This window comes from Malurus melanocephalus, unplaced genomic scaffold (assembly GCF_030028575.1).
Source record: "Malurus melanocephalus ecotype Western Australia unplaced genomic scaffold, MMel_1.1 scaffold_401, whole genome shotgun sequence".
Taxonomy (NCBI): domain Eukaryota; kingdom Metazoa; phylum Chordata; class Aves; order Passeriformes; family Maluridae; genus Malurus; species Malurus melanocephalus.
In genome coordinates this window covers 557150-570061 of record NW_026623633.1, presented here as the reverse complement: position 1 = coordinate 570061, position 12912 = coordinate 557150, and the positions used below count along the sequence as shown (strand labels likewise).

Below are 12912 nucleotides of genomic sequence, written 5' to 3'. Positions count from 1 at the left end.
AGAAACCTCCCTCCAACAATTTCCCTGGCACTTGCGGAAACAAGAGGTAACTGCCAGCTGGGTTTTTATCTTCCCAACTAGAGTGTGAAACAGGTAGGAAAATAGGGTAATGCGTTTCACCTGGCCTTGCGGGAGAACTACAGTTACCTGTGTTTGGCTTACCCGGTCATACTTGATGGGGCTAAAAACTGTCGAAACAGTTTAGACTTTACAGCTGTCAAGGTGAAGTAAAAGTTCTTAACTCAATGGGTCTTCCTAAGCTGTCCAAAAGACGCTGGACGGGCTGGCTTGAGAACAGCTGTGGGTCTGAGATCGCCCTAGAGATAGAATTTGGGGTCTGCTAGAGACTCACTTTCATGACCAGTCTCCAAAATCAACTCAAAATATTCTTTTTTCCTGCCCTTACTTAACTGGAGGAGAAACACCAATAGTAATGCTTGTGTCAAGTRTATTTCTGTGGTCATTTACTGAACAGCACTACTACCTGCTCTCTTGTTCCATAATTCTATCCTGTCTGCAAATGCATTTTGCCCTTACAATATCTGTGCTGTTAAACAGGTCTGGAAAAAAGTGATTCAAATGCCAAACTCATAATCAATGTAGGTACGAAGATACAGCCTGACAGAAATCCTTAATCTGATGACAACAAGAGCTGGTGTGCAGACAAGTGTGTGCACCACACGTGGGAAAACTGGTTTTCAAAGTGACCAAACTAGCACAGGCTAAGTCACTGCAGCTCAACACCAAGACTCAATGTCAGGATCACTACTACCATTAGTTACTCTCATGGTTTACCTTTTTTGGGTGCTTTAAAATAATGACTTCAAGAAAGATTGTCTTTACAATGTCTACAATAGATTTTCGTTGAATTCAAGTATTTGTATCTTGCTTAAGTTTGCTTTATGCACATTATACCCATCCCACTTAACCCAAAAAGCCCCTTTTTATTATTTAACTCTCTGACRTAGGGCACAGACCTGTAGTCCTTACAGGATCCTACACTGCTCCTTACTTTTCTGGTGTTGCTTCAACATCTATCAGCTTCTGCAGCACTATTTTTATCACACAGAATTAAAACTACAATCATAGAAGAGATTCTAATAATTCTGTGCCTGTAATATGTAACAATATAATGCTTAACTCTTAGTATTGATTTTTTTTTAGTTGAGAAAATGATAAAAGTAAAGGCAATTTTAGCTGAGCTGATGTGACTTTTTAGAAGTAGTTATTTGGTGAGATTACAGGACTCTGCTGAATTGCATTCATTGACTTTTATGAATATTTATCAGACAGCAACAAAGCTTATCCTAAGAACAGCACGACATTTTAATGATGTGAAAGGCAGAATAGCCCAAGCCTTTCATGTGCTTGTGATTTGGGGAATTTAAAGTGAGAACAGCTAAAAGAATAAACAAACATTCAGAGACATTAAAATACATTTTACATAGTTTTAATTGYCATATCTTCTACATTATACCTCCTCCTTTAATCTGGGACATTTACATTTAAAATAAGACAATTTTGACAAAAATAGGACTTTTGCAAATAAATGAGAAAGATTGAGCTATTTTTTATTGTGCTGGTTTAAAACCTGAAAATTCAACACACCTTTAAATGTAACAAGATTACAAGTAGAGCTGGTAAGAAATACTGCCATGCATACAGGATTTGAATATCACAACAAAGGCTGCTGGGGCTGCCCTGGTACTGCTTCGCTGCTTCATTAAGAGAACTGAATCCTAGCTGAGGGAGCCATTCTCAAAGGAAGCCAAGAGTGCAACTGTTTTTCCTGATTCCATATGTCAGCAATATACACAGCATGAAATAATCTCTCCTGCTGTTCTCTCCCACAAATTAAAAGGCAGTGCTGGACAAAGCCAAGAGTCTGACTGTGATGGTTCCTGTAGGCTTTTGCCTTTTGTCCTTTTTTTAGCATCAGAGAAAAGCAGAGGTTAAGTGAGGAAAGATAAACTAAAAAAAAGCAACTAAGAAAAATAGGGACAAAAAATGAATTGGGAGGAGAAAGGAGGAAAAGAATTCTCCAGGCACAGAAAGACAAGAATGATTTTATAAGTAATACATGGGCCTTACAACAGATTGCTATTTCACTGATTGATTCACTGACCTTACAAAAGACATGCTACCTTTTTTGCCTYCATTGTTTTCTATCTGGATAACAGTGCTAGTTTTCCTTGCAGCATGTTAAGATTCTTTCATGGAAATATAAGCATTAATATATCCTKATCAGAAGGTGTAYCTGATGAAAGATTACTTACTTCCCRCTCTAAATKTCATAAAAATGTCTCTTAGGCTGTTACTAAAAGACTGACTTCAATTTCTGCTGCATGGGCCACAACTGTATTAAATGAAAAATAAAAGTCTGTAATTTATGAAGATGTACACAATCGTTTCTCTTACAAGCTTGTGAATRGATTCTCTACACCTTGAGCCCAAACTCAAAACCCCAAACTCTTAGGGATTGAATGACTTAGAGGACACCTCTCGAGGGAGTTAACAGAGCTTAGAAGCTGTGATGGTGGTCACCTAAGGAGTTCCACTGAGTAAAAAAGTTATGGCCAGTGCCATGTGAAAAATGCAGAAAGAAATTATTTGTTTCTGATAAGCTATCCATTTATTCAAATGGGCGTGTTTCTCTTATATGACATTTCCATCTTACAGGCCCTTTTYCCACAACATTCCCTTTCTTGGTTTGGGCACATCTCCCTTCTCTATGAGCTGTGACTTCTCACTCTATCCCAATTTCCACCATTCTCTCTAACCTTTRTCTCTACCTCCTAATTAGTTTCTGATTGCCCTAACAACACTCTTGCTCACCTCCTCTTGTATCTGTCTTTCTTATTAGAAGAAAAATATTAGATACATAGGAAAAACAAGAACTCAAAGCATTGATTTTTCAAATGGTTGCTACTCTTTTCCTACTTAACATTGAATTTGAAGAGGATTTTCCATATTAACATTTCAGTTATAATCCAGCTTTATGAGATCACTTATCTTGCCTGTGTGAGYRATTACAGGATTTTTATGCTTTGTTTCTTTTTAATTTTGCTCAGTTTGCAATTAATTATTTTTTTTCTCCTGCATTTTGTAGAATACAATCTCAGAGCATCTKTGAGCTCTGAAATGTTTTTTACCATTTGCTTTCCATTCAGATCAAGGCATTTAAGTGTTTGAAAATTAGATAATTTAAATTCCATTTGTTTTATTTGCCGTGGCTCATAAGAAATAATCCACTGTAAAKATTGGTCCACACTGTAGACCTTGGGATTCACCAAACAAGAGATACCATTCTTCCTTAGCTTTTTCCTATTGTCCCCCAAATCACAAGCCTTTRAGAAGTGATGTGTTCAAGTATGGCTCACTGAGGCTCATTGTGTGTAGTGTCTGCTCACAGAACCATTTCTTGGCATCTTTGGATATCACACTTGCAGGGTACATATGGGAAAAGCCCTGCAGTCKTTGGACAGCAGCATAGCCTGAGGGGTTAATATACCTGAATCTCCCAAATCTTGCTACCAAGTCTGACGTACATCTAAGATTAGATGAAAAGGGTTACTGGTTGGAATTACAGAATTCTTCCAAATCACAGAGCAAACAGGTGACTTTCTAAGTTTACCCAACACATTTTGTTGTTTATCTGTAAAACATCCACTTGGGAGAAAAATGCTCCTGGCCTTGTATTTGCAGAATGCTTCAGTTTTGCAAATTCTGCTGTAAGACACAGTGGGAGTTAGGATAGGGTATAGATTCGAACTACCAGCTTATTTAACCCCACTCAGAAAAGACCAATAGTGGTTAACAATTCTTTCAATTTATGCATGTTAGTACKCCCACAGTAGCACATTTCAGAAAAATAAGCTTACTTACATTAGTCATTAGGCTTTTTTTCCATGTCCTTAGATAATCTTCTAACCTGACATTAAGGAACATAAGATTTTGCAATAGAAGATTAAATATACTTCATCTCTGATGGAAAATATTTTTAATCTTCTTAARGTCCTGTTCAATTAATACCAAAGGAATTTAAGTTATTTCGAGACTTACATTGTGATCATAATCATATTGCTTTTTTGCTTTATTTTTCCTTTGAGTTGACTTTTTCTAATGAATTAAGAGGGCCAAATTTACACACATGAAAAAAAAAAAAAACAGACATAAATATTTGCAGCGAGTTTGCAAATTCATGTAACCTTGTGTTTGGAAGTGGTATCAAGGACTAGGCCAGCCTGCCTAAAACTTTAGTTCCAGTACAAAAAGGAAGACTTTACGGGGTATCAAGTCTGTTTGCATATACTACCATTTATAGGCAGTGTAGAAGCTGTCAAAAGTATCGTTGGGAAACACTGTCTTGATTTTTTTTTTTTTATAGGAAACCAGCTTTTTTTGAAATGAGGCAAGTGTGGGCACAGCTCTTTCCACTTTTTCCTTGGGAGGCCAGTCAGGCACAGGCAATCTAAAGACAGCAATGTACTTTTACTTGCTTTGGGTGCATTGAGTTTAGCATTTTTGTTTGCATCAAGGTGCAGTTTTGAAGCAGATCTCCTGATCATCCTAACTTAGCTACTTGGTTCACATCACAGAGTAGTTTCTCAGTGTAAACTGGCCTCTCAGTTGAAACCATGAGCTATTGTTCTCTTCTCCAACATGCTATTCTATCCATGGGATGGGACCTGTRCCCCACCCTAAAATGGAATAGATGTCAGGCTTTCATCACCAACRCTCTCCCCATACAGACCCATTCCTATTGGATTATTTGATACTTTCCCTCACATCATTGTCAGGACCCCTCAGAAAGAATTTAAATTAATTCTTTTCTCCTGATTGTTGGGCTAGTGCTCAGCACCTCAAYAGCCCAGGATGCTCATGATTAACCTGTTTATATCCAAAACTGGTTAAGCAATGCAAAATCTTTCAGAGAGCACATGTTAGGAAGAAGGTTGTATGTCTGATTAACAGGCAGAAGAATAGCCTAAATTCTGTTCTTGATATACTGACCAGATTTCCTCCAAACTCTTTATCTGCAAAGTAGRTATGAATATGACTCCTGCTCATGTTGGTAGCAATTTCCTTCTGAGGTGTCAAGATTAGAGACCGTAAGAGTAGCTTTTGAACTCAGATATTACCAGAATACTTTCTATCCTCAGTAAGAAGGATCTCTGGCTAATAGGTATCRTTTAGAACTAATGCTGCTCCCCCAGCAGCTGTGCAGTTCATGCTAATCCAAATTATCCCAAAAAGTGTAGGTAAGTGTGTGGGAACCATGGTGCCACGTCCATTTCTACCACTGAATACATCCATTTAGCTAGCAAGGATGTGAAATGCTGTGACACAATACACTTGAACCTACTCCTAAGTAATTACCARAGAATGGAGGAAGTGGCATACATCTATTGGATCATAATCCTAACAACAGTTAACAAGTTCATRTAGCCTGAAAGTTAGCAAGAACTACAATTAGATTTCTATGTATGTGGAACAGCTGAACAAATACTAAAAGCAATGATCAGAGAGTAAAAARAACTCTGAAAGACAGTCATTGGTAAATGTTCTCATTAAGTGGAATTAACCGCCTACCTTTAACAAGAGTCATTTTTATTAAGTATCATTAGACTTGAATAAGAATTGATCTTTAAGACTTCTTCAAATCCTCAAGACAATTTCTGTTATAATGTATACAACATGCTTTCTCTTCCCTCCCTAAACAACTAGCAAGTAAACATGGGAAACTTGTGAAAGCTTCACTAGTTACACAAATGAGTACAATCTGTATATTTTCCCTAGGCTGTAGCATGACTTGTTGGATTATCTCAGGCTGTCCATTAAAAACCTTATTTTCAGTTACTTGTTAACTTCTCGAACTTCAATCACTTTGGCCAAAAATCTGAAGGCGAGTGTGACTCATGTTGTGAATCTTTATATAAGTGAAATGCAATCTTGAAAATCAGATTAGGAAGAATATGTTYAGTTATTTTCGAAATTAAATCAACACATGACATATTGCCCTTCTCCCTTAAAAAAAAATTCTGATGTCACCTTCTTCTTTATACCTGGTGCCAAATTTGGTAGAAGAAACACTTCCTTATCAGGAATCTGGTCTTTTCTGTCTACAAAATTTGTTTCAATTGTTACTATCTGCTATGATTTTGCAGAATTTCTTCACAGAATCTCAGATTTTACTCCCGTTTATTTCAGGCTTTACCTAACCTGGGCTCCATTCAGACTTGGGCCTGGGTCTATGCAGTAAGCAGAGGCTGTGAAATAGGATTAAACATGATCTAATTTGAGGTCCTGATTTTACATTTTCTCATACTTAACTGGCGTACCTGTTTGGGCAAACAATATGGCTAAAATRAAGGATTATTCCTCAGAGGTAAGAATTTGCAGGAATCTTCTACAACCACAGCATTTTMGTTATTAAAACCACTGGATTCGCCTGAAAGTACCATCAGACAGTGAAAAGAATTCATCAGTGACTTCAGATGGAACAAGAATATCATTAAGGTAGAGACACATCACAAAAGTCTCTTGTTAAGTTAGAGAAAACACATTTATACTACCTAGAGAATACAATTTGTTGTGTAAGTATAGTGAGACTTTTTCAAAGACACTGGATGCAAGACAAAACAAGAATTAAAAAATAAGAGGCATTGAATCAAATAGTGTAAATATATTTAAAAAATAAAAACTGAAAACATAGCAGTATGTTTTAAAATCAAGATTTAACTGTGTTTGCTTTACACTGATTTCAACTTGCGTTTTTTTTCTCAGTCTAAAAGCTTAATTTTATTTTTAAAGGCAAAATACGACTTGGGGTTGCTTTGCCAAAGTGTGAGTGAAGCTTAGCAAAAAGTACATATTTGYATAAATAAATTATATAATTCCTTTTTTATTGTTTTATAATATCACATTCATGATGTAACAACAGATACAATAGCCACTAAGAACTTTAAAAAAACCACTTCTTTAAGACCTAGCAAAACATTTTCTTATCAAAAGCTTTGCAAAAGTCCTGTCAATGTTAAAATTAGTTATGATTTGCTATCAGGGTGAATGCATACTTGAAGAAATTAAAACTTTTTCCCTGTTACTTTTTCTGCCTTGCAAATTAGATGTTCATGAGACAGGAATTATGTCAGTGTTCACACTTCATCAGCCCTGTTCAATGGGTACAGGAAAACCACTTTTGGCTCCCAGTAGAACACTTAATTTTAAGAGCTTTCCAAAATGAAATGTCTAGGTGAAAGTACTGGCTTATGTAAACTTTACTTCAGCACAGCTCCAAGACAACTGTTTTCAGCCASWTTATGATACAAACTACGCCCACTGAAGAACAATTGTGTGCTTTAAGGATGGAGATGGAGTTAGCTGAGYGTACAAAAAAAAAWTCACTTTAAAATAGATATTGCAGGCACTTAGCAACTCGTGTTCAAGCAAACACATAGATGKTTTTATCTATCAACTTGTCTTTSTTTGAGTGAGCTCTRACTGTTCTCAAAAATGTCTCCCTATGTGAAGTGTAGACAACACAGCAGTGCTTTTGTACTGTGGACTGCATCAAACCATCTTGAAACTGAACACAGAGACCTCATATACACTTACCACCAACTAATCCTGCTTTTAAAATTTTTTATGCAGGTACTTTTACTGTAAAGCTTCTTTTTTGTCAATTCTCTTTTTTTATTAGACATCAAGAATTATCAAAACCAATTGCTCTTTTCCTTCACAATTTGTGGTTCTCCACAAACAGAAGCAGATAGATACAGAYGCCTCAGAAGCCTCCAGAGATATATAGTCAGAAAAATGGCCAACTTTTTATTTTCCTCTGGAGAACAATTTAACTAAACCCTCACTTAGGTGTACTGTACATAATCATAAAACCTCTGCATTTTGTGGACAAATAGATCAAAATTACAATTTGTTCAGTGTTCCCTTTAGATTTGCTGTTCATGAAACTTAAAATTTGTAGATTCCCTGTAGACCATTTCCAGTTGAAGACTYGAGGTGTCAAAGGTTGTAATATGTGAGAATTAAGTGGTTTTAAACCTTTGATACCAGAAGACAATGCATTTGRCAATAAATCTCTCTCTAATATTAAATGTGTAAAACATATCCTAGAAAKGATATGTTAGATATGTCTTTAGTGTATTATATGCATCTGTCTGTGCAACACTGCATAGTTTCTGATACAGATGCAGGAGATTTCAGCYATGGCACAGCTACTGTGCTGTTACCAAATAATTCAACCAATGATCAAACTTCTTACGATTTTACAAAATATAGGAAAGAACTGCAATATGTTTCTGCAWGAAGCAATAATTACCTCCATTTAAACACTGCATGGTAATCACCTTCTCTGTTGTCTTTAAATTAGTCTTCTTAGGTCAGTCTGTGGCAGTATGTGGATATGTAAGAAGCTTTTATTAGTTGGTTTTTTCCTCCCCCTTTGTTGCAGTGACTTCGTATGGTGTTCTCTCTCTTGTACAATGCAGGCTGGGGTTAAGTCCTTTTCTAATATGGAATTTTAAATTTATATATTGTGTATGTATATACATATATGAATTAAACATTGTTTAAGTGGCAGTTATGCCCTGTAGCCAGGCATTTGCTAGTAGACAATGACTGGTTAGGATAAGATGGTTCTCTTACTCTTTCTTCCTTAATCAATGAGGGCCAACAGGTGCCAAACACATTCATTAGGGAATTAGTTTAGAAACGGGGTGAAATAAATATTCCCACAGAGTCTTAATACCTTTAGAGCCGGTAACTGTAATTTTGAATAGTTTTACATCCCCAGGGACTACAAGCTTGCCAAGTCCTACCCGTCCTATTTTCCATCTCACATGATAATCTGTTCCTCACTTCTCTCTCCCGWACTTTCACCCTCGCTACACTCCCGTTCACCCCCGTTCACCTTYCCTGAGGTCTCCACGTGGATAATCTCATTGTAACTAAATACCACTTGAAGGATTGCAAGGAACAKCACCACGCCGGCACGAACTGTTCCAAAGGCTGAGCACGGCTCACCCCGTTCTGGGGAGGCTCCCGCTGGAGCCCTGCACCGGCAGCGAGCGCCAGGGGGCGGTGTCGGCCCTGCCAGCGCCCGCCGGGCCCGTGCTGTGAGTGAGGGGCAGGGCGGGAGCGGAACCGCCCCGGGCCGGGGCCGGGGCCGGCAGGGGAACGGGCGGCGGGGAACGAGCGGCGGGGAACGGGCGGCGGGAACGCAGCCCCACGCAACTTGCTTCGCTTTTGGCTGGTTTTTAAGAGGCGGATGAATCCCAGCGTGAGTCTTCGCCGTCTTTTGCGAACTCTCCCTCACGGCTCGCACCCGCTCTGCCGGCCCGCCCTCAGCAGACGGTTCCCCTCACACCYGCAGCCCCCGCGACCGGCAGCGTCCCTATTCCTACCACAGCGCTCCGCTTGAGGGCTAAGCGGGCTGCAGGGTGTTCAACCTGTCACCTCTTCCACATGCTACTTTGACTCTGGCACAGAGGCAGCCCAAACCTGCCGAAAACACGCGCGGGGAAACATTCCCGCGGCCGCCCCGGCCCACGGGCGTTCTCCACAGGTGGCACGGTGTTCCACAGGCCCTCACGCTCAAGGTCACGGCAGAGCCGCCCAGGTGGTACAGAGCTCCTCCAGAGCCCGCCGCCGCGCACCGCCCCGACCGCCCGTCCAGGAGTCCCGCGGGCACGCCCCTTCGCAACGCCATTGGTCACCGTTGCTCCGCCGGGGGGCGGCCGCGGCGCTGATTGGCCGAGCGCGCCGTCCGTCAGCGCCGCCCGTCAACACAAGCCCGGCKCCTGTCACAACACTGTGGGGCTGTGGCCGCACTTCCTGCGCGCTCCCCGCGCCCCCCGCTCCGCTTTTGTCGCACGGCGCAGTCCCGCGCGGGCACCTTCTGCCCCGGGGGCGGCCATGGCTCCTCCGGCGGGAGTTGGCGCTGCCGCCACCGTGCCTTGAGGGCAGCGCCGCGGGACGCTGTCCGYTCCTCCGTCCGTGTGACTCCCCCGCCCTTTCAGCGCCCCGGAGAAGTTGACACCGCTCGGCGGGGCGATGGCAGAGGCTGCCGGCAGCAGAGAACAGCCGGCGGCGGGCCATGCTCCTCCCGACGCCGCTTATCGTGCCGAAGAGGAGCCTGAGCCCGTATCGCTGGACGCTCCGGCGGCGGCCGGGGGCAGAAGGCGGGAGCGCCGCAGCGGCGTCTCAGCTGCGGGTACCGCGGAGCGCTCTCCCGGCGGCAGCCTGGGGCCAGCGGCAATGCCCGACCCCGACGCCTGCCTGCTGGAAGCGGCCAAGGCCACCCCGCGGAGGAGCAGCATCATCAAGGTAAGGGTGTGCCGCCCCGCCGGGAAGTTTCCATGGGTCCCGCCGCCGGCTTTGCCGGGCTGAAGCCGCCCTTCAGTGCGCCTCTGSCCGCAGGGGGAGGCGGGGTGGGCAGAGGGGTGGTGGGAGCCTGCCGGGCACGGGCTGCGCGCACTCTCCGCGCAGGTGAAGCGGCCGCTCCGCCTCTCAGCGCTGCTGCCCTGCCTGCCTGCGGCGAGCAAGGACGGTGGGGCTGCGGGCTGCCTGCCCGGAGCCCCCGGGGCAAGCTGCGTGCCCGGAACCAGTGGCTGTCCGGGGGCTGTGCTGGGGTGCTGCTCCCGCCGCCACTGACAGGGRTTGGGTGCGCCCCCGCCTCCTGCGTGACCCGTGGGGCAGCTTCCTGCCGAGTTGGAAAGTTTTTGGTGTCGCAGCTCGTATGTGTATTTATTTAATACTTGTGAAGCACCTGGAAAGCAGAATAAATAGCTTCTGTAGTGCTGTCTTTCTTAGTTCTTRAGCAGCAAAATATGCGGTGTCACAAATTAGYAGAACGTGTGTTTGGAGACTGTAGTACAGGTTGTTKYGGAGCAGCGCCAGGCGTTTAGCCCTTTTAATGTGAAATTAACTGGTCGGGCGAGATTATAAAGCCTCYGCCTCTGTTATGATCTGGTAAGAAAAACGGCTTTGTGATTATGCTAATTTTTTTTTTCTTTCCGGTTTAATATTTTTAGAATAAACTGTGTGGTTTTGAAGTAAATGGTATCTCCTTGTAAGTATGTAGGCTTAATCGCCGGTTTCTGGGGAACCGATGAATGAAATCTCCTGGGCAAACTTAATTTAGCATACGGTCACACGTGATCCTCTTGTAGTGATTTGCACTTCGAAGGCGTCGGGAGAATAGCGGGAAATGAGACTTCTCATCTGTGAATGTGTGAAGGAGCTGGGCAGAGCTCTACTTCAATGCAAGAAGCAAAGAATGCATGCTTGGCTTACAGTTTAGTATGTCTGTTCAGAGGAAGAGTAGATCAGCGATCTGCTTTTAGCATTTTAAAGCTCTAAACGGTCAGMGGAGACCGAAGTAGTTAAATGCAAAAGAGCCTCAAGGATACTTTGCAAGTTTCACCTTGAAATATTAACTCTTTAAGTCCAGCAAAGTGTTGAAGGGTGGCTTTAGTCTTCTAAAGCCATCCACTGAATGTGATGGGAATGCTTCCAATCTGAAGTTGTATAAATATATGAATGCTTTATTAATCAGGATCAAAGTTCTTTGACTATACTGGTATGGAGATATTTTCTCTTASAATTGTGTGAAGGTTTCAAACATTAAAAATACACGGTCTTGGATTTCAGTTAAAAATGTATCATTATTTTTGTGGACTATACCAGTTATACGTGGTAGATGTGTTTTAATGTCACAAATGGTGTATAATTGTTAATGACTGAGTAGCRTTTTCACTATGGGTTGATAGCTTGATATTGATGATTTACCAATTCTACTGAGAGTGATAATGATCACTCTTCTAACTGGGAGAAGTTTCTTGAGAGATATCCTAGGATGATGTTTATTAAGAGGAAGATTCCTGTGGGAGATGAGAAAGTATTGACATTCTTACACAAGGAATTGATAAGGCTTCACCTGAAATATTGAGTGAACTCAGTTTCCTCTGCTTAGAAATAGTACATTCAAACTGCAGCGGGTGCATAGAAAGATAGCTAGGATGGGCTGATAAGGTTGCTGGGTTGAATACTGTAGGAGGGGAAAATCGATTTCTTGGACAACAGCGAAGGATTTTTGTGCATCGATCCAGTTTGGAAACTAGAAAGCTATGCCACGCACTGTAAGGGTTTGGAATGGTCTTAGGATAAAGTGGAATGAAAAATATTGTAGTTAATCTTAAATTTAGTTGTTAAGTAGATGGATAAAGTTAGATAACATGGCTGTATCTGATAGCAGGTACTGAACTCRAGAATTCCCAGGCTGTGTATCTCTAAGCCACACTGTTGGGATCCTGTGCAGAGCATTGCATTTCTTTTCCCACAAGGTTCTCTCAATGGTGTATGAAAGTGTTTTGAATCAGTTTTCCTGTGGCATTATACTAGAAAATACTATTAACTTGGGGTAGGAATTAAACAATTTCTTTATCTGCATTTTCAGGAATTTCTGATGTCCTAGGACACATTCATCAGGTTTAGATGGAATTAAGATAAAATCCCCCAACCTAATTTACATTTTTTCTTTTTTCAAGACTTCAATATGCAGAATTTCTGCTCAAGCATTGTATGTTTTACAGTTATTAATTGGGTAATTAATTTTGTGATGATTTGGTCTGTTTATTTTACTCTAAAAAGTCCATACATTAATATAAATCTATAGTTTTAATAGTTTTCTGTTACTTTCTTTAAGCTGATCTTGTTTGCTGAACAATGTGACTTAAGAAAGCAAAGCAAGTTGTACAGTCAGGACAAGCTGTTACTCTGCAGGAGTTGAACACTCTTGCCCTGTTTTCCCATTTCTCTCCCAACTATTTAAAGGTGTACTTTAAACATGAGTGGTCTTGCTCAATTAAGCAAAAAGTTAAATTTCTGTAGATT

The 12912-nt window shown here is 41.5% G+C and overlaps 1 protein-coding gene across 1 annotated transcript in view; it reads left to right on the top strand.

Annotated features, from left to right (window-relative positions):
• Positions 1-9810: 9810 nt before the first annotated feature.
• The window catches only part of PLCL1 (phospholipase C like 1 (inactive)), a 178307-nt gene continuing 175205 nt past the window's right edge, over positions 9811-12912 (top strand). Inside the window, exon 1 of the mRNA XM_057379314.1 lies at positions 9811-10344. Coding sequence (XP_057235297.1) covers positions 10072-10344 — 273 coding nt within the window. The 5' untranslated portion in view covers positions 9811-10071. The remainder of the gene's footprint in view (positions 10345-12912) is intronic.